We start from the raw sequence: 20,784 nt of genomic DNA, 5'->3' as shown, positions 1-20,784 counted from the left end.
ACTAGGTGATACAGAAGAATGCATAAGTGATATGAAAGACAGGTTAATGGAAGTCACTAAAACAGACGAGCAAAAAAGAAAACAAATTTTTTAAATGAGCACAATTTAAGGAACCTCTCAAATGACATAAAAATATTAACATTTGATTAATAGGGGTCCAAGAAGAAGAAGAGAAAAAGGGAAGAAAATGAATTTGATGAAATTATGGCTGAAAACTTCCTAAACCTGAAGAAGCAAACAGATATCCAGACACAGGAAACACAGGCTGTCTCAAACAAGATGAACCCAAAGAAATATATGCCAACACATATCATCATTAAAATGTCAAAAGTTAAACGTAAGGAAAGCTAAAGGAAGCAAGAAAACCCAAAAAGTCATGTACAAGGGAATCCTTGTAAAGCTACAACCCGATTTTTCCACAGAAACTTTGCAGGCCAAAAGGGAATAGCATGAAAATTAAAGTGATTAAAGGGAAAAACCTGCAAACTAGGATACTCTATCTAGCAAGGTTATAATTCAGGACTGAAGGAGGAAAAAAAGAATTTCTCAGACCCACATGGAACAAGTTCATCAACACTAAAGTGATCCTAAAGGAACTGTTAAAAGTTCTCCAAGTAGAAAAGAAAAACCTACAACAGAAGTAATAATTTATAGGAAAGCAAAAAACCTCACTAGAAAAAGCAAATATACAGTAAAAGATATGGATCAACCATTTAAATAAGCTAGTATAAAGATTAAAAGATGAAAATTTCAAAATCAACAACAATAAAATTTAAAGAATAAACATGGAAATGTATATTATGCCATCAAAAACACAAAAGTAAAAAAATGTAGATCTTTTAGAATGTTTTTGAATTCAAATGACTATCAATGTAAAGCAATGCTATAGTTGTAGGTCAATATACATGAACAAATCAAATACAACAACAGACACACTAAAGAGAGAGTAACACAAGTATACCACTAAAGATAACAATCAAACTATAAGGAAAAAACAACAAAGAAGAAGAAAGGCCAAAAAGAACTACAAGAACTACTGGAAAACAATTAATAAAATGACAATAAATACATAACTATTAATAATTAGCTTAACTCTCAATGGACTAAATGTTCCCATTAAAAATCATGGGGGGAGTTCCTGCCATGGCACAGTGGAAACGAATCTGATTGGTATCCATGAGGATGTGGGTTCAATCCCTGGCTTCTATCAGTGAGTTGGGGATCTGGCATTGCCACGAGCTGAGGTGTAGGCCGGCAGCTGTAGCTCCAATTCAACCCCTAGTCTGGGACTTCCATATGTCATGGGCGCAGCCCTAAAAAGCAAAAAACAAACAAACAAAACCCCAAAAACATAGGGGGGCTGACTAGAAAAAAACAACACACATCAGTATGTTGCTTATAAGAGACATCAGAGCTAAAGACACACACACACACACACACACACACACACACACACACACACACACACACACACAGAGTCAGGAAATACCTAGGAATAAACATAGCCAAGGAAGAGAAAGACTGATATTTTGAAAACTATAAAACACTGATAAAGGAAACTGAAGATGATACAAAGAAATAGAAAAAATATTCCATGTTCACGGGCTGGAAGAATTTATATTATTAAAATGGCCGAGAGGAGATAAGATGGCGGAGGAGTAGGGGGACACACTCACCCTCTCCCACAAACACAACAAAAAAAAGCACATCTACAGGATAAATGACTCGCAAAGAACAGTAACCAATTGCTGGCAGAAGAACCTAAACTCCAATAACGGCAAGAAGTTCGTGACATTACTAGGCAAAACAAGAGAAAAGAGGAGAGTGAGAAAAGAGGAGAGTGAGAGAAGGTGAATCCGAGCTGGATGGGCACTCCTGAAAGGGAACTGAGGAGGAGAAAGGGATCCCACACCCTGGAAAGTCACCTACTCAGGGGAAAGATCAAAACGAACTGGAGCAATCTCCAGATGCAGAGAAGAGTGTAGCATAAGTTGGAGTACTGAAAAGCCGATCAAGAACCGAACGGATCATCTGAACTATGGGCACAGTCACCAAAAATTGAGACATCTGGGTGGGGGCTGGGCACCGAGTCCTCAGCTCCGGAGGTTAGTCCCCGGGAAAGGGCTGGGGGGCAGGGCAGAGCGGAGACTGCTTGAGAGGTCTAGAAACCGGTCTGTCAAGTTTGATGGGACAGAGACTGCCTGGGAGACTAGAAAACAAAGCTGTCGCAGAGGAAGGAAGCAATACTCTAAGGGCAGGGAAGTGGAAAGCCACATCAGAGGGAACCTGGGAGAAGAGCCTGGTCTGTGCCCCTGCTGGGGAGGGGAGAGAAGAAGGGGTGGGTCCCCATAGAATACTCCCCATGCCACAGCAAGCTTACAGGCCCGCTAGCTAGCTGAAAGCTGTGCTTCCCAGTGCATCCCCTCCCCCAACCCCTGCCACCCCCTATGCTCTTGTGGGACACGGGGCTGCCTGCCATCCGGGAGGGCTGGCCTCAACAATTGCCTGAAGCCTACCACCGCAGGGGCTGTCCCTGCACAGGCCTGCTTGCCCTTTGGAACGGCTACACCCCCACAGAGCAGCACCAAACACCACCAGGCCCTGAGAAAAGGCCTGCAACACAGAAAAGCTAGAACAAGCCTAGCCAGGCCATGAAAAGATCTGCCTAATTCTTGGACTGTCTTTCTGAGTCAGGCTGCCCTTGGGAGGAGCCTCTTGGGTTTTCAGCGGCCCTGCTAGCTTCCAAAGTCCTCAGGGGGTGCCGAGCTCTAGCAGATCAGCTGCATAGGACTGCCAGCTCAACAGGACCCCCTGCAGCCCAGAAAAGCTGCAACAAGCCGGGCCAAGCAGTGAAAAGATCTCAGATGGTCTTTCTGAGGAGGGCTGCCCTGGGGAGGAGCCTCTTGGGTTTTCAGCGGCCCTGCTAGCCGCCCAAGACCCCAGGGGCTGCCGAGCTCTAGCGGATCAGCTGCATAGGACTGCCAGCTCCAGACAAGACCCCCTGCAGCCCAGAAAAACTGCAACAAGCCTGGCTGGTACGTGAAAAGATCTGCCTAATTCTCAGATGGTCGTTTTGAGTCAGGCAGCCCTGGGGAGGAGCCTCTTGGGTTGGCAGCAGCCCTGATAGCCTCCCAAGCACCCAGAGGCTGCCAAGCTCCAGCGGATCAGCTGCATAGGACTGCCAGCTCCAGGCAGGACCCCCTGCAGCCCAGAAAAGCTGAAACACGCCTGGCCGGGCCGTGAAAAGATCTCAAACGGTCTTTCTGAGTCAGGCTGCCCTGGGGAGGAGCCTCTTGGGTTTTCAGCGGCCCTGCTAGCCGCCCAAGCCCTCAGGGGGTGCCCCACTCCCACGGAATAGCTGCTCAGCACCACCAGCCCCATGGAGGAGCCCCTGCAGCCCAGAAAAGCTACAACAAGCTTGGTCAGACGGTGAAAAGATCTGCCTACATTCTCAGGCCATCCTTCTGAGTTGGCTGCCCTAGGGAAGAGCCTCTTAGGTTCTCAGTCACCCAGATAGCTTCTCCAGCCCTCAGGGGGTTCTGCACTCCTGAGGAACAGCTGCCCAACACCGCCAACTTCCTGCAAGAACCCACAGCCTAAAAACACCAGAGCAAGCTCTGCATGACCGACTAAAATCTGCTACCATCGTGGTGTGGACCTCCCAGTCCTGTCTGCCCTCAGCAAGTCCTCCTTTGCTTCAAAGAGACCCCGTTAGCCCCATCAACACTCCAGAAAAGCCACACTGCCTCAAAAAAGGCTGACCAACAATGCCAGCCCTCAGGAAATATTCCACGGCAGTGACAAGGCAAACACTGCCCGGTCACAGACAGTACAACTCCCTCAGGAGAAAGAAAACAACAAGCAAGATGAAGAAGCTGAGAAACCACCCCCAGTCAAACCAACAGGAGAACTCACCTAAAACAGTCAACAATGAAACAGATCTCGGCAGTCTGACAGACCTGGAGTTCAAAAGAGAAATACTGAAAATACTGAAGGAATTAAGAGAAGATATGAACAGTAATGCAGACACCCTCAGAAAGGAACTAGAAAATATAAGGAGGAGCCAAGAAAAACTAGAACATTCATTTGCAGAGATACAAACTGAACTAAGGGCAGTAAAAACCAGAATGAATAATGCAGAAGAACGAATCAGTGATATGGAAGATAGAATAATGGAAATCACCCAATCAGGTCAGCAGACAGAAAACCAAATCAAAAAACTGGAAAGTAATATAAGAGACCTATGGGATAATATAAAGCGGGCCAATCTACGCATAATAGGAATTCCAGAAGGAGTAGAAAAAGATAAGGGAATGGAAAATATATTTGAAGAAATTATTGCTGGAAACTTCCCAAATCTAAAGGATACTGGGTTCAAGATCAGGAAGCACAGAGGGCCCCAAACAAACTGAACCCAAATAGACCCACACCAAGACACATCATAATAAAAATGGCAAAAGTTAGTGATAAAGAGAGGATCCTAAAGGCAGCAAGAGAAAAACAGAATGTTACCTACAAGGGAACCCCCATAAGAATATCAGCTGACTTCGCTACAGAAACACTACAGGCCAGGAGGGAATGGCAAGAGATATTTAAAGTGCTAAAAGGAAAAAATATGCAACCTAGAATACTCTATCCAGCAAGAATATCATTTAAAATAGAAGGGGAAATATAAAGGTTTTCCAACAAACAAAAACTAAAAGAATACTGCAACACAATACCCAGGTTAAAAGAAATACTGAAAGGGCTTCTCTAAACCAAAAAGAAAGGAAGGAAAGGGAAGAAAAAAGAAAAGAAAAAAAAAAAAAAGAAGAAGAAGAGGAAGAACTAGGACTGAGGAAACCGCAATCAGAGAGCAGTCACTCCAATAAGCCAGCATACAGATTTAATCATGAACAGGCCTCAAACAAAATAAAATTTAAAAGAAAAAAATAAAAAATAGTCATCAAAACCATAAAATGTGGGCAAGGGATGTTAGGAAGTAAATAACCCTTTTTGTTTGTTTGTTTGTATGTTTCTCTTCTTAATTTTAATATAGTAATGAAGTGTTTGAACTTACAGGACCATCAGGCTAAAACAAACAATTATAGGAAAGGGCTAGCATACTTAAAAAACAGGGCAACCACAAGCCAAAACCAAATACTGCATTCGCAAAAAAATGAAAAAAAAAAAAAAACTCAAGCAGATAATAACTGGAGACCATCCAACCAAAAAAAAAAAAAAAAAAAAGGAAGAATGGAGAACCATAGAATCAACTGGAACACGAGGTTCAAATGGCAATAAATAATCATCTATCAATTATCACCTTAAATGTCAATGGACTGAACCCTCAATCAAAAGACACAGAGTGGCTGAGTGGATAAAAAGGCAAAAACCTTCAATATGCTGCCTACAAGAAACTCACCTTAGGACAAAGGATACATATAGATTGAAAGTGAAAGGGTGGGGAAAAATATTTCATGCCAATAGACATGACAGAAAAGCAGGAGTTGCAACACTCATATCAGACAAAATAGACTTTAAAACAAAAGACATAAAGAAAGACAAAGAAGGACACTCCTTAATGATTAAGGGATCCATCCAAGGAGAGGATGTTACTATCGTCAACATATATGCCCCAAATACAGGAGCACCCAGATACATACAACAAATATTAACAGACATAAAGGGAGATATTGATGAGAATACAATCATAGTAGGAGACCTTAATACCCCCCTCACATCAATGGATAGATCCTCTAGACAGAAAACCAATAAAGCAACAGAGATCCTAAAGGAAACAATAGAAAAGTTAGACTTCATTGATATCTTCAGGACACTACATCCAAAAAAAGCAGAATACACATTCTCCTCAAATGCTCATGGGACATTCTCAAGAATCGACCACATACTGGGACACAAAGCTAACCTCAATAAATTTAGGGGCATAGAAATTATCTCAACTATCTTCTCTGACCACAACGCCATGAAATTAGAAAGCAACCATGGGAAAAGGAAAGAGAAAAAACCTACTACATGGAGACTAAACAACATGCTACTAAAAAACCAATGGGTCAATGAGGAAATCAAAAAGGAAATTACAAACTACCTTGAAACAAATGATAATGAAGACACAACCGCTCAAAATCTATGGGATGCTGCGAAAGCACTGCTCAGAGGGAAATTGATAGCAATACAGGCCTTTCTCAAAAAACAAGAAAGATCCCAAATGGACAACTTAACCCTCCACCTAAATGAATTAGAAAAAGAAGAACAAAAAAGGCCTCAAGTCAGCAGAAGGAAGGAAATGATAAAGATCAAAGAAGAAATCAATAAAACAGAGACTCAAAAAACAATACAGAAAATTAATAAAACCAGGAGCTGGTTCTTTGAAAAGGTAAACAAAATTGACAAACCCCTGGCCAGACTCACTAAGAAGAGGAGAGAAAGAACCCAAATAACCAAAATTATAAATGAAAAAGGAGAAATCACAACGGATACAGCAGAAATACAAAAAACCATAAGAGAATACTATGAACAACTATATGGCAACAAGTTGGACAATCTGGAAGAAATGGACAATTTTCTAGAATCTTACAGCCTGCCAAAACTCAATCAAGTAGAAACAGACCAACTGAACAGACCGGTCACTAGAAATGACATTGAAGAGGTCATAAAATCATTCCCTACAAATAAAAGTCCAGGACCAGATGGCTTCACAGGCGAATTTTATCAAACATATAAAGAAGAATTGGTGCCCATCCTCCTTAAACTCTTTCAAAAGGTTGAAGAAGAAGGAAGACTCCCAAAGACATTCTATGATGCCACCATCACCCTCATTCCAAAACCAGACAGAGATACCACCAAAAAAGAAAACTATTGCCCAATATCATTCATGAATATAGATGCAAGAATTCTCAACAAAATCTTAGCCAACTGAATCCAACAACATATCAAAAAAATTATACACCATGACCAGGTTGGGTTCGTCCCAGGTTCACAAGGATGGTTCAACATGCGCAAATCAATCAATGTCATACACCACATTAACAAAAAAAAAAGTCAAAAATCATATGATCATCTCAATAGACGCAGAAAAAGCATTTGACAAAGTCCAACATCCATTCATGATCAAGACCCTCGCCAAAATGGGTACAGAGGGGACATTCCTGAACATAATCAAAGCCATTTATGATAAACCCACAGCAAATATAATCCTCAATGGAGAAAAACTGAAAGCCTTCTCACTCAAATCTGGAACAAGACAGGGATGCCCACTCTCACCACTGCTCTTCAACATAGTTTTGGAAGTCCTAGCCACAGCAGTTAGACAGACAATAGAAACAAAAGGCATCCATATAGGAAGAGAAGAGATAACACTGTCACTGTATGCAGATGACATGATACTATACCTAGAAAACCCTAAGCACTCAACCCAAAAACTACTTGAACTGATTCATAAATTCAGCAAAGTAGCAGGATAGAAGATTAACATTCAGAAGTCAGTTGCATTTCTGTATACCAGCAATGAAATATTAGAAAAGGAATACAAAAATACGATACCTTTTAAAATTGCACCTCACAAAATCAAATACCTCGGAATACACCTGACCAAGGAGGTAAAGGACCTATATGCCGAGAACTATAAAACCTTAATCAAAGAAATCAAAGAAGATGTAATGAAATGGAAAGATATTCCATGTTCCTGGATTGGGAAAATCAATATTGTAAAAATGGCCATACTACCCAAAGCAATCTACAGATCCAATGCAATCCCTATCAAATGACCCATGACATTTTCCACAGAACTAGAACAAACAATCCAAACATTTATATGGAACCACAAAAGACCCAGAATCGCCAAAGCAATCCTGAGAAACAAAAACCAAGCAGGGGGCATAACTCTCCCAGACTTCAAGAAATACTACAAAGCCACAGTCATCAAAACAGTGTGGTACTGGTACCAAAACAGACAGACAGACCAATGGAACAGAATAGAGAACCCAGAAATAAACCCTGACACCTATGGTCAAGTAATCTTTGACAAGGGAGGCAAGAACATCAAATGGGAAAAAGACAGTCTATTCAGCAAGCATTGCTGGGAAACCTGGACAGCTGCATGCAAAGCAATGAAACCAGAACACACCCTCACACCATGCACAAAAATAAACTCAAGATGGCTGAAAGACTTAAATATATGACAGGACACCATCAAACTTCTAGAAGAGAACATAGGCAAAACACTCTGGGACATCAATATCATGAATATTTTCTCAGGTCAGTCTCCCAAAGCAACAGCAATAAGAGCAAAAATAAACCCATGGGACCTCATCAAACTGAAAAGCTTTTGCACAGCAAAGGAAACCAAAAATAAAACAAAAAGACAACTTACAGAACAGGAGAAAATTGTTTCAAATGATGCAACCGACAAGGGCTTAATCTCTAGAATATATAAACAACTTATACAACCCAACAGCAAAAAAGCCAATCAAGCAATGGAAAAATGGGCAAAAGACCTGAATAGACATTTCTCCAAGAAGATATACAGATGGCCAACAAACACATGAAAAAATGCTCAACATCGCTGGTTATAAGAAAAATGCAAATCAAAACTACCACCTCACACCAGTCAGAATGGCCATCATTAATAAGTCCACAAATAACAAGTGCTGGAGGGGCTGTGGAGAAAAGGGAACCCTCCTGCACTGTTGGTGGGAATGTCAACTGGTACAGCCACTATGGAGAACAGTTTGGAAATACCTTAGAAATCTATACATAGAACTTCCATATGACCCCGCAATCCCACTCTTGGGCATCTATCCGGACAAAACTCTTCTTAAAAGAGACACATGCACCCTCATGTTCATTGCAGCACTATTCACAATAGCCAGGACATGGAAACAACCCAAATGTCCATCGACAGAGGATTGGATTTGGAAGATGTGGTCTATGTACACAATGGAATACTACTCAGCCATAAAAAAGAATGACATAATGCCATTTGCAGCAACACGGATGGAACTAGAGACTCTCATACTGAGTGAAATGAGCCAGAAAGACAAAGACAAATACCATATGATATCACTTATAACTGGAATCTAATATCCAGCACAAATGAACATCTCCTCAGAAAAGAAAATCATGGACTTGGAGAAGAGACTTGTGGCTGCCTGATGGGAGGGGGAGGGAGTGGGAGGGATCAGGAGCTTGGGCTTATCAGACACAACTTAGAATAGATTTACAAGGAGATCCTGCTGAATAGCATTGAGAACTTTGTCTAGATACTCATGTTGCAACAGAAAAAAGGCTGGGGGAAAAAATGTAATTGTAATGTATACATGTAAGGATAACCTGACCCCCTTGCTGTACAGTTGGAAAAAAAAAAGACACTATATGCATAAGGGAAAGACAATATGATTAACGGCTGACTGCTCATAAGAAGTAATGCAGTCGGATGACAGATTTGAATGCTAAAAGGGGAAAAAAACAACATCAACCAACAATTCTGTATTGATCCATCAAAACTATCCTTTGAAAATGAAGGCAAAATAATGGCATTTACATACAAACAAAAACTAAAAGAATGTTGCTAGTGGTCTGCTTTACAACATATACTACAGGAACTCCTTCAGGCTGACACCAGATGGCAACTTAAATCTATACAAAGAAATAAAAGGCCCTGGGGAAAAAAATATATATATATATACATACGACTTATGAATATATTTTAATTTTCCTCTCTTCATTTAAAATACATACTATAAAATAATAATGATGATAAAACTGCATACTAGGCATATAACATAAAGATACATGTGACAATAAGAACACAAAGGAAGAAGGGAAAACTGGACCTATAATGGAGTAAGATTTCTCTATTTTACTGTAGGTACATTACCAGTAATAAGGAGTAAACTATAATAAATTAAGATGCACAGTTTATCCCCTATAGTAACCAATAAGAAAATAACTTTAAAATATGGTTTAAAAAAAGGAACAAAGGATAGAATTTAAATGGTACACAATAAAATATTTATTTAGCACAAAAAAATCAGTAAAAGAAGCAAGGGACACAAGAAATGAGATATAGTAAAATCAAATGGCAAAATGGTGACACAAATTCAACCATATAAATAATTTTATCAATTGTAAATAGATTAAACATTTCAATCAAAAAAGAAATTGTCACACTGGATTTTTTTTTTCTTGTCTTTTGAGGGCTGTACCTGCAGCATATGGAGGTTCACAGGCTGGGGTCTAATCAAAGTTGCAGCCACCGGCCTAAACCACAGCCACAGCAATGCAGGGTCCGAGCCGCATCTGCAACTTACACCAGAGCTCACAGCAATGCCAGCTCCTTAACCACTGAGTGAATCTAGGGATCGAACCCACAACCTCCTGGTTCCTAGTCAGATGCATTGACCACTGTGCTATGATGGGAACTCCAAGACTGGATTATTTTAATGATAGCCCATGCAATCAACAAACAACAAGGGCTGAGGTGGCTATATCAGTATCAGTCAAATAGACTCTAACACAAAAATATTACTAAAGAAAAATAGGGATTTGTAATAATGATAAAAGTTCAATTCAGGAGTTCCCTTGTAGAGCAGCTGATGTCACTTCTGTGGCTCAGGTCACTGCTATGGCATGGGTTCAATTTTTGGCCTGGGGACTTTCACATGCCACAGGTGTGGCCAGAAAAAAAAAGTTTAATTTATATGGATGATATAATAATTATAAAATATATGTGCTTAACAATAGATCTTCAAGATATATGAAGCAAAAACTGACACACTTGAAAAATACACAATTCAACAAAAATAGCTGAAGACTAAAAACGCTTCCCAAAATAATTGATAGAACAAGTACACAGAATATTGGTAAAGTCTGAGACTTAAAACTATTAACAGGCATGACAGAGCTGACACTTATAGACTACTCCATCAAACAGCAGCAGAATGCACACACTTTTCAAGCACAACTGGAATATTCTCTAGGAAAGACAAAATGAAAGACCATAAAATAAGTCTCAATAAAATTAAAAGGACTGAAATATGAAAAATATGTTCTAAGACCAAAACTGAATTAACTCAAAAATCAAAAACAGAAAGAAATAAGGCAATCCTCAAATATTTATAACTTAAAAAAATTCAATAACTGGAGTTCCCGTCATGGTACAGTGGTTAATGAATCCAACTAGGAACCATGAGGTTGTGGGTTTGATCCCTGGCCTTGCTCAGTGGGTTAAGGATCCAGCATTGCCTTGAGCTGTGGTGTAGGTCCAAGAAATGGCAAAAGGACAACAACAACAAAAAATTCAACAACCCATGCAACAAAGAATAAATTAGAAAATTAGAAAATTATTTTATTTTGTTCTATTTTTTAAGAAAATATTTTAAACTGATTGGAAATAAAAGAACAATACATATAATTTAGAGAGCAAAGAAATGGTGCTTTGGGGAATATGTATGGCTTAAATGCTGAAAACTGTAAGACACTGATGAAAGAAATCAGATGACACAAACAGATAGAAAGATAAACCATGCTCTTGGATTGGAAGAATCAATATTGTCAAAATGACAATACTTCCTAAGGCAATCTACAGATTCAACACAATCCCTGTCAAATTACCAATAACATTCTTCAGAGAACTAGCACAAGATATTTTAAAATTTAGATGGAACACGAAAGACCCCAAGAAGTCAGAAAATATTGAAAAAGAAAAACAGAGCTAGAGGACTCAGGTTTCCTGACTTCAGACTATACTGCAAAGCTACGGTCATCAAAACAGTATGGTACTGGCACAAAAACAGAAATGTTGATCAATGAAACAGGAAAGAAAGCCCAGAAATTACTCCTCAACTCATTCTGTTTTACTCATTCAGTTATGCTGATAACAAATCCAAACAAAACATCACATGAAAATAAAAACATAGACCAGTATCCTCCATGAATATAGATGCAAAAAATCCTCAACAAAGTAACAGTAAAGAACTCAACAACTTATCATACATCATGACCAAGTAAAATTTATTTCAAGAATTCAAAGTAGATTTTACATCTGAGAATGAGTTAATGTAGTGTACCATATTAATAGATTCAAATTCAAGGTTAAAAATCATAGGGTCATCTTAATAGATACAAACAAAACATTTGACAAAATCCAATATACATTTCTGATAAAAATTCACAACAAAGACTATATTCTAACTTTCTCAACCCTATATAGGGCATCTACAAAAAAACCTACAACTAACATTATGTATAATGGTTAAAAACTGAGTATTTTTCCCCTAAGGTAAGAAATAAGGTATGGACGTCAACCCTCATCACTTCTATTCAACACTCAACATTGAACTAGAGATTCTAGCCAACAAGACAGGGAAAAAAAGAGAGAAGGAAAAAGGAAGGTATTTGAGGGAGAGAGAAGGGGAGAGTGTGAGCTAATTAAAGGCATTCAGATCAGAAATAAGATTAAAATGTCTTTATTTGCAGATGACATGAAAGAAAATTTTAACTGATTCAAAATAAGCTACTAGACTAATAAATGGGTTCAACAAGGTAACAGGACACAATACCAATATAAAATATCAATTGCATTTCTACATATGATCAGAATATAAAATTAAGAGAACAACTGCATTCAAAATAGCATCAAAAAGAATGTTATAAATTTTACTTGAGAAATGCAAAACTTGTATCAAAATTCTTAAATTTCCCTGAAAAGTGTGCCATTAAGAAAACTAAAGAAAGCCAAATACTTGGAGAAAATATTTGTAAATCATATATTCAATGAAGAATTTATAGCCAGAATATATAAAAGACTCTTATGACTTAAGGGAAAGGAAATAACCCAAAAGGAATATGGGGAAAAGACTTGAGTAGAAATGGCTGATATGAAAAGACAATAAACATCAAAATTAAATACCATTTCACACCAACTAGAATGTCTATAATCAAAAATAAAGACAGCATGTGACTTTATTAAGGATATAAAGAAACTGGAATACTATCACACTTCTGGTGGGAATGTAAAATAGTACAGCCACTGTGGAAAACATTTTGGCAGTTTCTTAAAAGCTAAACTTATGATAAGACCTAGTATCTACCTATAAGGAATGAAAACATATGTCCACATGAAGACTAATACACAAATATACACAAATGTTTATAATAGGTAAATAAAACATGATCTATCCATATAACGAGATGCTATTCAGCAAGAAAAAAAAAATGAGCCTAAGTTACATAGCAGAACATGGATGAACCTTAATACCATTATTTTAATTTAAAGATATCAGACAGAAAATTCTACACAGTATTATTCCTTTTAGATGAAATGTACAGCAAAGGCAAAATGATAGAATAAAGATTAGTAATTGCCTAGAGCTGGAGTTGCAGCTAGAACTGACTATAAATGGGCATGAGGAGCATAGGGATAAAACGTTTGAAATTTACTGAAAATTATGGAATTGTAAACTTAAAATGAGTGATTTTATCAGATGTAAATTACATCTCAATAAGTTGCTTTAAAAATTCAGTGCTGGAGTTCCCGTCGTGGCGCAGTGGTTAACGAATCCGACTAGGAACCATGAGGTTGCGGGTTCGGTCCCTGCCCTTGCTCAGTGGGTTAACGATCCGGCGTTGCCGTGAGCTGTGGTGTAGGTTGCAGACGCGGCTCGGATCCCGCGTTGCTGTGGCTCTGGTGTAGGCCGGTGGCTGCAGCTCCGATTAGACCCCTAGCCTGGGAACCTCCATATGCCGCAGGAGCAGCCCAAGAAATAGCAACAACAACAACAACAACAAAAAATTCAGTGCTAGAGTTCCCTTTGTGGCACAGTAGAAATGAATCTGACTAGTATCCATGAAGATGTGAGTTCAATCCCTGGCCTTGCTCAATGGGTCAGGATCCAGCGTTGCCATGAGCTGTGGTATAGGTTGCAGACGTGGGTCAGATCCCACATTGCTATGGCTGTGATGTAGGCTGGCAGCTATAGTTCCAATTTGATCCCTAGCCTTGGGACTTCCATATGCCACAAGTGTGGCCCTAAACAGAAAAAAAAAAAAAAAATCCAGTGTCTACCTCATCAAGATAAAGAGAAGTGTAAAATTAAGAACAATATACCAAAACCCCCGATGAGATAGCAATTTACACCTGGAATAAACATGAAATTGAGGCAGGGACTTTTAAAGGACAACAACGAAACACCAACCAGAGTTTGCCCCTCCTTATTCTATGGGTTTTATGTGGAAAGAAGACTCAGAAGAGAAAAGGTGAAGTTTTTGAGTAGGGAACTGAGGAAGCAGAATATAATTCATGACTCCCTGACAGATTTGGAGGATTCTGATTACATCTACGCAATCTATTATGAGTTCAAGACGGATTTCAATGATTCAAGGGAACTATTTGAAAACAATTAGGAAGAAAAAGTGCCAAAATGTTAACCAAGAGAAGAATGAATATTGAATGGGTCTTACACCAATAAGTTAAGATAATTAATGTGAGGACTCGGGTGTGCTTGAGGGGATCCTTTGGGGAATAGTATTTTTATACATCATTAAAGCTTTGTATTTGAGGAGGACACAAGTTTATAAAGCAAGTCTCAAGATTAAAAAAGAATTGTGAGCAATTTTTTCACAATAATTATAACTAAAATAACACATATTATTCCTTCTTTAATGTCTTTTTCACAACAGAATATTTACTTACATGTTACACAAAATGGAACAGACCATCAAGATAATATATTACCCTGTATACTTTCTATAACAAGTCATTTTGCTCCAAACCCAACTTAGAGCAAATTCTACTTTTTAGCAAATGCAATTAGAACTAGTTTACAAACCAAAAAGGTAATTCAAGGAAAAGAAAAACAACAGCAACCAAATAAAAAATTTTATTAGATAATATTTCAGGTACCTAAGATAAAAACAGGTTTAACTTAAAATAGTCTAATTGCAATCTCCATCATTTGCTACTTAGTGAATATGTGGAAAGAGAGACTTTGGGCTTTTTTCTTTCACTAAATAAAATGTGAAATATAAAAATCAAGTAAAAGATCATACTGCAAAAGTTATCCTAAAGTCTTACCTCCATCAGAATAAAGAGTGCTGCAAAGAACAGAAGGGTCGCCCATTCTACTCGGTGTAGAATTATCTCAAAATCATGAATATCAGCTAAAATTAGCAGCCAGATGGCACCCAGAATAGCAATCCACCCTGAAAAACAAATAAACAGACTTATAGATGTAGTTCAATTGTTAAGACACTAGTTTTTCATCTTCAGATTGCTTTTAAAATTGAAGGTAATTGATACTCTGCAAACTGAATGTACTTAAAATGTACAATTTATATTTTGGCTAATGTACAAACCCAAGAAACCAACACAATTATGATAATGAATATATCCACCAGCCTAGCAGTTTTCTCAGGCCCATGTTCTTTGCTCCCTCTCTCCCTTCTTCTGTCACCCCACCCCACCCACCCAAGAAACAATTCATCTCTTTTCTTTCACTACAGATGAGTTTACATTGTCTATATTTTCCACAAATGCAATCATACATTCTGGATTTTTTTATTTGACTGCTTCCATTCGTCACAGTTATTTTAAGATTCGTCAATGCTATTATATGGTTCATTCTTTTTTATTGTGGCTATGCCACAATGCACCCCATTCACCATTGCTTCCAGTGTTTGGCTATTACAAGTGAATGTGCTATGAACTTTCGTATACAGTTATCTACATGTACATTATGCTTTCAGTTCCCTTGGAGCAATACCTAGGAATGGAATACCTAGGTTAGATCATATGATAGGTTAGTATTATGGAATATTTATGTTTTAAGAAACTGTGAAACTGTTTTCCAAAATGGTTGTAACATTTTCCAATCCCACCAGCAGTATATGAGAATTTCAGTTTCTCCACATTTTTAGCACTTAGCACTTTTTTTTGACATTCCAAAGGGTATGAAAAGTTATTTAATTTTGGTTTGGACTTTTGTTCAAATAGTCTGCTCATTATTTCTGAGTAGAGTAAATAAAACCCATAATCAGTAGAAGAAAAATGTGCTGGATCAGAAATCAATGAAGTAGAAAATAGAAAAATATCAGAGAAAACCAATGATACCAAAACTTGGTTCACTAAGAAGATCAAGAAGATTGATAAAACGTCACCAACCTGAATAGGACAAAAAGTGAAAAAAAAAGCCAATATCAAAAATAAGATCAGTGATATGACTATAAATTACACAGACATAAAATTAGTATTATTTTTCTATAGCTGCCATCACAAATTATTACAAATGTAGTGGCCTTAAATAGCACCTACTTATTATATCACAGTTTTCATAGGTCAGAAGTACGATGACCTCAGCTGGGTCTCTGATTAGAGCCTCCAAATAAAGTAAAGGTGTCAGCAAGGCCACAAGGAACTCTGTTCCACCTGACTCAGAGCTCAGGCCATAAAAGTGGATGGCATTTTTCAAAAACACCACAAGCCAAACTAACAACCCAGAGATGCCTGGGGAAAGGGTATGGCTGAAACATGCCATCTAAGGCACAGGGAAAATGCTAGAGAGAGTTTCTCTGGGAAATCAGAACATTCAAAATCAACCACGTATTTTGGGGGAATCTGGAAAGCCACATGCCTGCCAGGAAAAGATCCATGCTCAGAAAATGCTGGAGATTCCCTAAACTTTCACCTCAAGCAGATGCCTACTCTTAGTGCAAGGCTGATAACTTGTGGAAGGAGTGCTCCATACGAAGCCATCTGTAAAGACCAGGAGAAGTTCTTTTGTTGTTGTATTTATTTGTTTATTAATTTTTGGTCTTTAGCTCCTGGCTTTCAAGGAACTCTCTATTAGAACACTAGCTGAACACACTAAGGAACACAGATTTCAGTGACCACACATGACAAGAAATATAGAATATGCAAAAATAATTGGGAAAGTCACAAAACAAATGGTCTACTACAGCCTTCAGGGATTCAAAATTTAAAAAAAAAAGGAATTCCCATTGTGGAACAGCAGAAATGAGTCCAACTAGGGACTATGATGTTGCAGGTTCAATCCCTGGCCTTGCTCAGTGGGTTAAGGATCTGGCATTGCCATGAGCTGTGGTGTAGGTCACAGATGTGGCTCAGATCTGGCATTGCTGTGGCTCTGGCATAGGCCAGCAGCTGTATCTCCAATTGGACCCATGGCCTGGGAACCTCCTTATGATACAGGTGCAGCCCTAAAAAAAATAAAAAATGCAAAAAAAAATTTTTTTAAAAACCTGGGTAAAGGACTAGGGACCACTAGTTACCACATTACAATATTCAAATGTTCCATTTTCAACAACATCACAAAGCACAGAAAAGAAATGTTGTTGCAGAAGCTTGCAACAGTTTGTCTCACAGTGAGAGGGCCCAGCTCCACCCATTCCACACATAAGCTTATTACTGGATTTGGAACAGACAAGTCCTAGGAGAAGATGGCCACAGAGGCAGCCCATATCTCAGGCACCCACCTCAATTCCTGCAGCCACAATTCCCTGACCCCCAGTTCCAGCCCACTCCACACCACAGCCTTGCATTAGATCTAGGATGAACACAAAAGGGGAATGGATGCTACCCTGGGCTGTTTCTGAGCAGAACTGCAGATGCCTACACAGGTGGCACATAGGTCCTCTGACACTGCAAGGACCTCAACTGCTTCAGCAATCACCTCCTCTGGGGAAGGCCACACACTCAAGAGCAATAGAGCCTGATTGAGCCCAACCCTCAGGGCTTGTACTCCAACAATCTGGGAATAGACTCCACCCCTGACAGTGGGAGTGACACATGTGGAGCAAAGAGGAAGTCCCACCTCACACCCTATATAGACTTTAGATCCCCCAACATCCACCACACACCCTATCAAGGAGATAAGTGCCCACATACCCCAAAGAAACACATAGCTTGCATCCATATCAAAATCAGACTTCCCATCACAGACACTGGACACACACAACCTACACAGGAATACTCTCACATAAAAAAAAAACCCATTCAACTAGAGCAGACAATTACTTCTAAATGCATATAGAAAGAGAAGTTAAGTAAAAAGGCAGAGTAACTACTTTCAATTAAAAGAGCAACAGAAATCCCCTCAAACAGACTTGTATATTTGAGTCTGCCAGAGTCCAAGTTCAAAAAGGTAGTAGTAAAAAAGCTAACTGAATGAAGATTTTTTACAGAAATGCAAATCATTGTAACAAGGAACTAGAAACTACAAAGATGAATCAGTGAAAAAGAGATAATTCAGTTGTGGAGATAAAAACCAATACAGAAACAATGAACAGTACACTAAATGACACAGAGGGACAAATAATAAGTGATTTGGAAGATAGAATAATGAAAATCACCCAATCAGAACATCAGATAGAAAGACAAATTTAAAAAATGAAAGCAATATACAAGATCTATGGGATAATTTAAAACATGTTAACCAATACATAATAAGTATTCCAGAAGAATGAGAAAGAGAAAGGGGTTGAATGTATTTGAAGAAATTATGGCTGAAAACTTCCCAAACCTGAAGAAGGAAACAGATATCCAGGTATAGAAATCATAGAAAGCATAGAAAGTCTCAAACAGGATGAACCCAAACATACCCATATCAAGACATATCATAATTAAAATGGAAAAACTTAAAGATAAAGATAGGATTCAAAGGCATCAAGAGAAAAACAAAGAGTCAAGTTACAACAGAACCCTCATAAGGCTATCAGCTGACTTCTCTAGAGAACCTATGCAGGCCAGAAGGGAGTGGCACAATATTTTCAAAGTCCTAAAAGTGAAAAACCTACAACCTAGGATACTCTATCCAGCAAGATTATCATTTAGAATAGAAGGAGAAACTATAAATTTCTCAGACAAGCAAAAACTAAAAGAACTCATCAATACTAAACCTATGCTAAAAGAAATATTGAAGGGTCTTTTCTAAATAGAAAAGCAAGAATCCAAAGGAAAGGGAAAATCTCAAGAGAAAAGGCAAATACATAGTAAGGATTGAAGATCATTTAAAATAAGCCAGTAGATAGATATTTAAAAATTTAAGAATTATAAAATGGATTATAACTATAATAAATAGGAAAAGGATGAACATGAAGATATAAAATAGACAACAAATATACAAAATGTGGGGGCAATAAAAATGTAGATATTCAAATGTGTTTAAACTTGAATCAGTTTAGAGCAAGTAGATATAGCTATAGATCAAAATACATGAACTCCATGGTAAGTTCACAAATAAAAAATATACATTGATTCACAAAATCAAAAAGAAAGGAACTCAGGAGTTTCCATGGAGGCTCAGCAGGTTAAGAAGCCAATGTCATGTCTTTGAGAATGCAGGTTCAATCCCTATCCTTGCTCAGAGGGTTAAGGATCCAAGGTTGCTGCAAGTTGCAGCAGAGGTCACAGATGGGATTGGATCCAGTGGTGCCATGGCTGTAATGTAGACTGGCAGCAGTAGCTCCACTTCAGCCCCTAGCCCAAGAACTTCCATGTGCCACAGGTGTGGCCATAAAAGAAAGAAAGAAACTCAAAGATACTACAAAAATCATCTACCCAAGACAATCTACAGATTCAATGCAATCCCTATCAAATCACCAATGGCATTTTTCACAGAGCTAGAACAAATTTTTTTAATTTGTATGGAAACATAAAAGACCACAAAGAGCCAAAGTAATCTTGAGAAAAAAAGAACAAAGCTGGAGGAATCGCACTCCCTGACTTCAGATTATGCTACAAAGATACGGTCATGGTACTGGCACAAAAACAGAAATATAGATCAATAGAAAATATAGAAATCCCACAACAAATCACACACAAATGGTCAACTAATCTATGGACAAAGGAGGCAAGAACACACAATGGAGATAATCTCTTCAATAAGCGGAACTTGGAAAATTGGACAGCTACATGTAAAAGAATGAAATTAGAATGTTTTCTAACACTAGGCACAAAAATAAATTCAAAGTGGATTAAAGGCCCAAATGTAAGACCAGATACTATAAAACTTCTAGAGGAAAACATCAGCAGAAGAACACTCTTTGACATAACTCACAGCAATATCTTTTTGGATCCACCTCCTACAGCAATGGAAATGAAAACAAAGATAAACCAATGGGACCTAATTAAACTTAAAAGTTTTGCACAGTAGAGGAAACCATTAACAAAAGAAAAAGACAACCTACTGAATGGGAGAAATATTTTCAAACAAAGCATCTGACAAGGGATTAAAACAGCTCATTCAGCTCAATATCAAAAAACAAACAACACAATAGACAAACAATGGTCAGATCTAAAAAGATATTTCTCCAAAGAAGATGTATAGATGGCCAGTAGGCACATGAAAAGACGTTCAACATCACTAATTATTAGAGAAATCCAAATCAAAACTACTAAGAGGTACCACCTCATACAGGTCAGAATGGCCATCATCCAAAAGCCTGCAAATAATAAATGCTGTAGAGTATATAGAGAAAAGATAATTCTCCTACACTGTTGGCAGGAATGTAAATTGGTATAGCCACTATGGAAAACAGTATGGAGGTTCCTTGAAAAACAAAAATAGAGCTGGAGTTCCTGTCGTGGCACAGTGGTTAACGAATCCAACTAGGAACCATGAGGTTGCAGGTTCAATCCCTGGCCTTGCTCAGTGGGTTCAGGATCCGGCGTTGCTGTGAGCTGTGGTGTAGGTCACAGATGCGGCTCAGATCCTGCATTGCTGTGGCTCTGGCATAGGCCAGTGGCTACAGCTCTGATTAGACCCCTAG

At 38.4% G+C, this 20,784-nt stretch overlaps 1 protein-coding gene across 10 annotated transcripts in view; it reads right to left on the bottom strand.

The window, feature by feature from the left end:
* The window catches only part of OCA2 (OCA2 melanosomal transmembrane protein), a 193,714-nt gene that overhangs the window by 45,982 nt on the left and 126,948 nt on the right, over nucleotides 1–20,784 (bottom strand). For 9 of the 10 annotated variants that reach the window (XM_047772579.1, XM_047772573.1, XM_047772577.1 and 6 more), the window contains one exon: nucleotides 15,074–15,201. In XM_047772579.1, the coding sequence (XP_047628535.1) occupies nucleotides 15,074–15,201 (128 nt within the window). Of the gene's footprint in view, nucleotides 1–15,073; nucleotides 15,202–20,784 lie in introns of those variants that run through there. The other variant, XM_047772580.1, reaches the window with a different exon arrangement.

This window comes from Phacochoerus africanus, chromosome 3 (genome assembly GCF_016906955.1).
Source record: "Phacochoerus africanus isolate WHEZ1 chromosome 3, ROS_Pafr_v1, whole genome shotgun sequence".
In the NCBI taxonomy this organism is placed as follows: Eukaryota; Metazoa; Chordata; class Mammalia; order Artiodactyla; family Suidae; genus Phacochoerus; species Phacochoerus africanus.
Note: the sequence above shows the minus strand (reverse complement) of the source record. Positions and strands in the feature narration are given on the sequence as shown.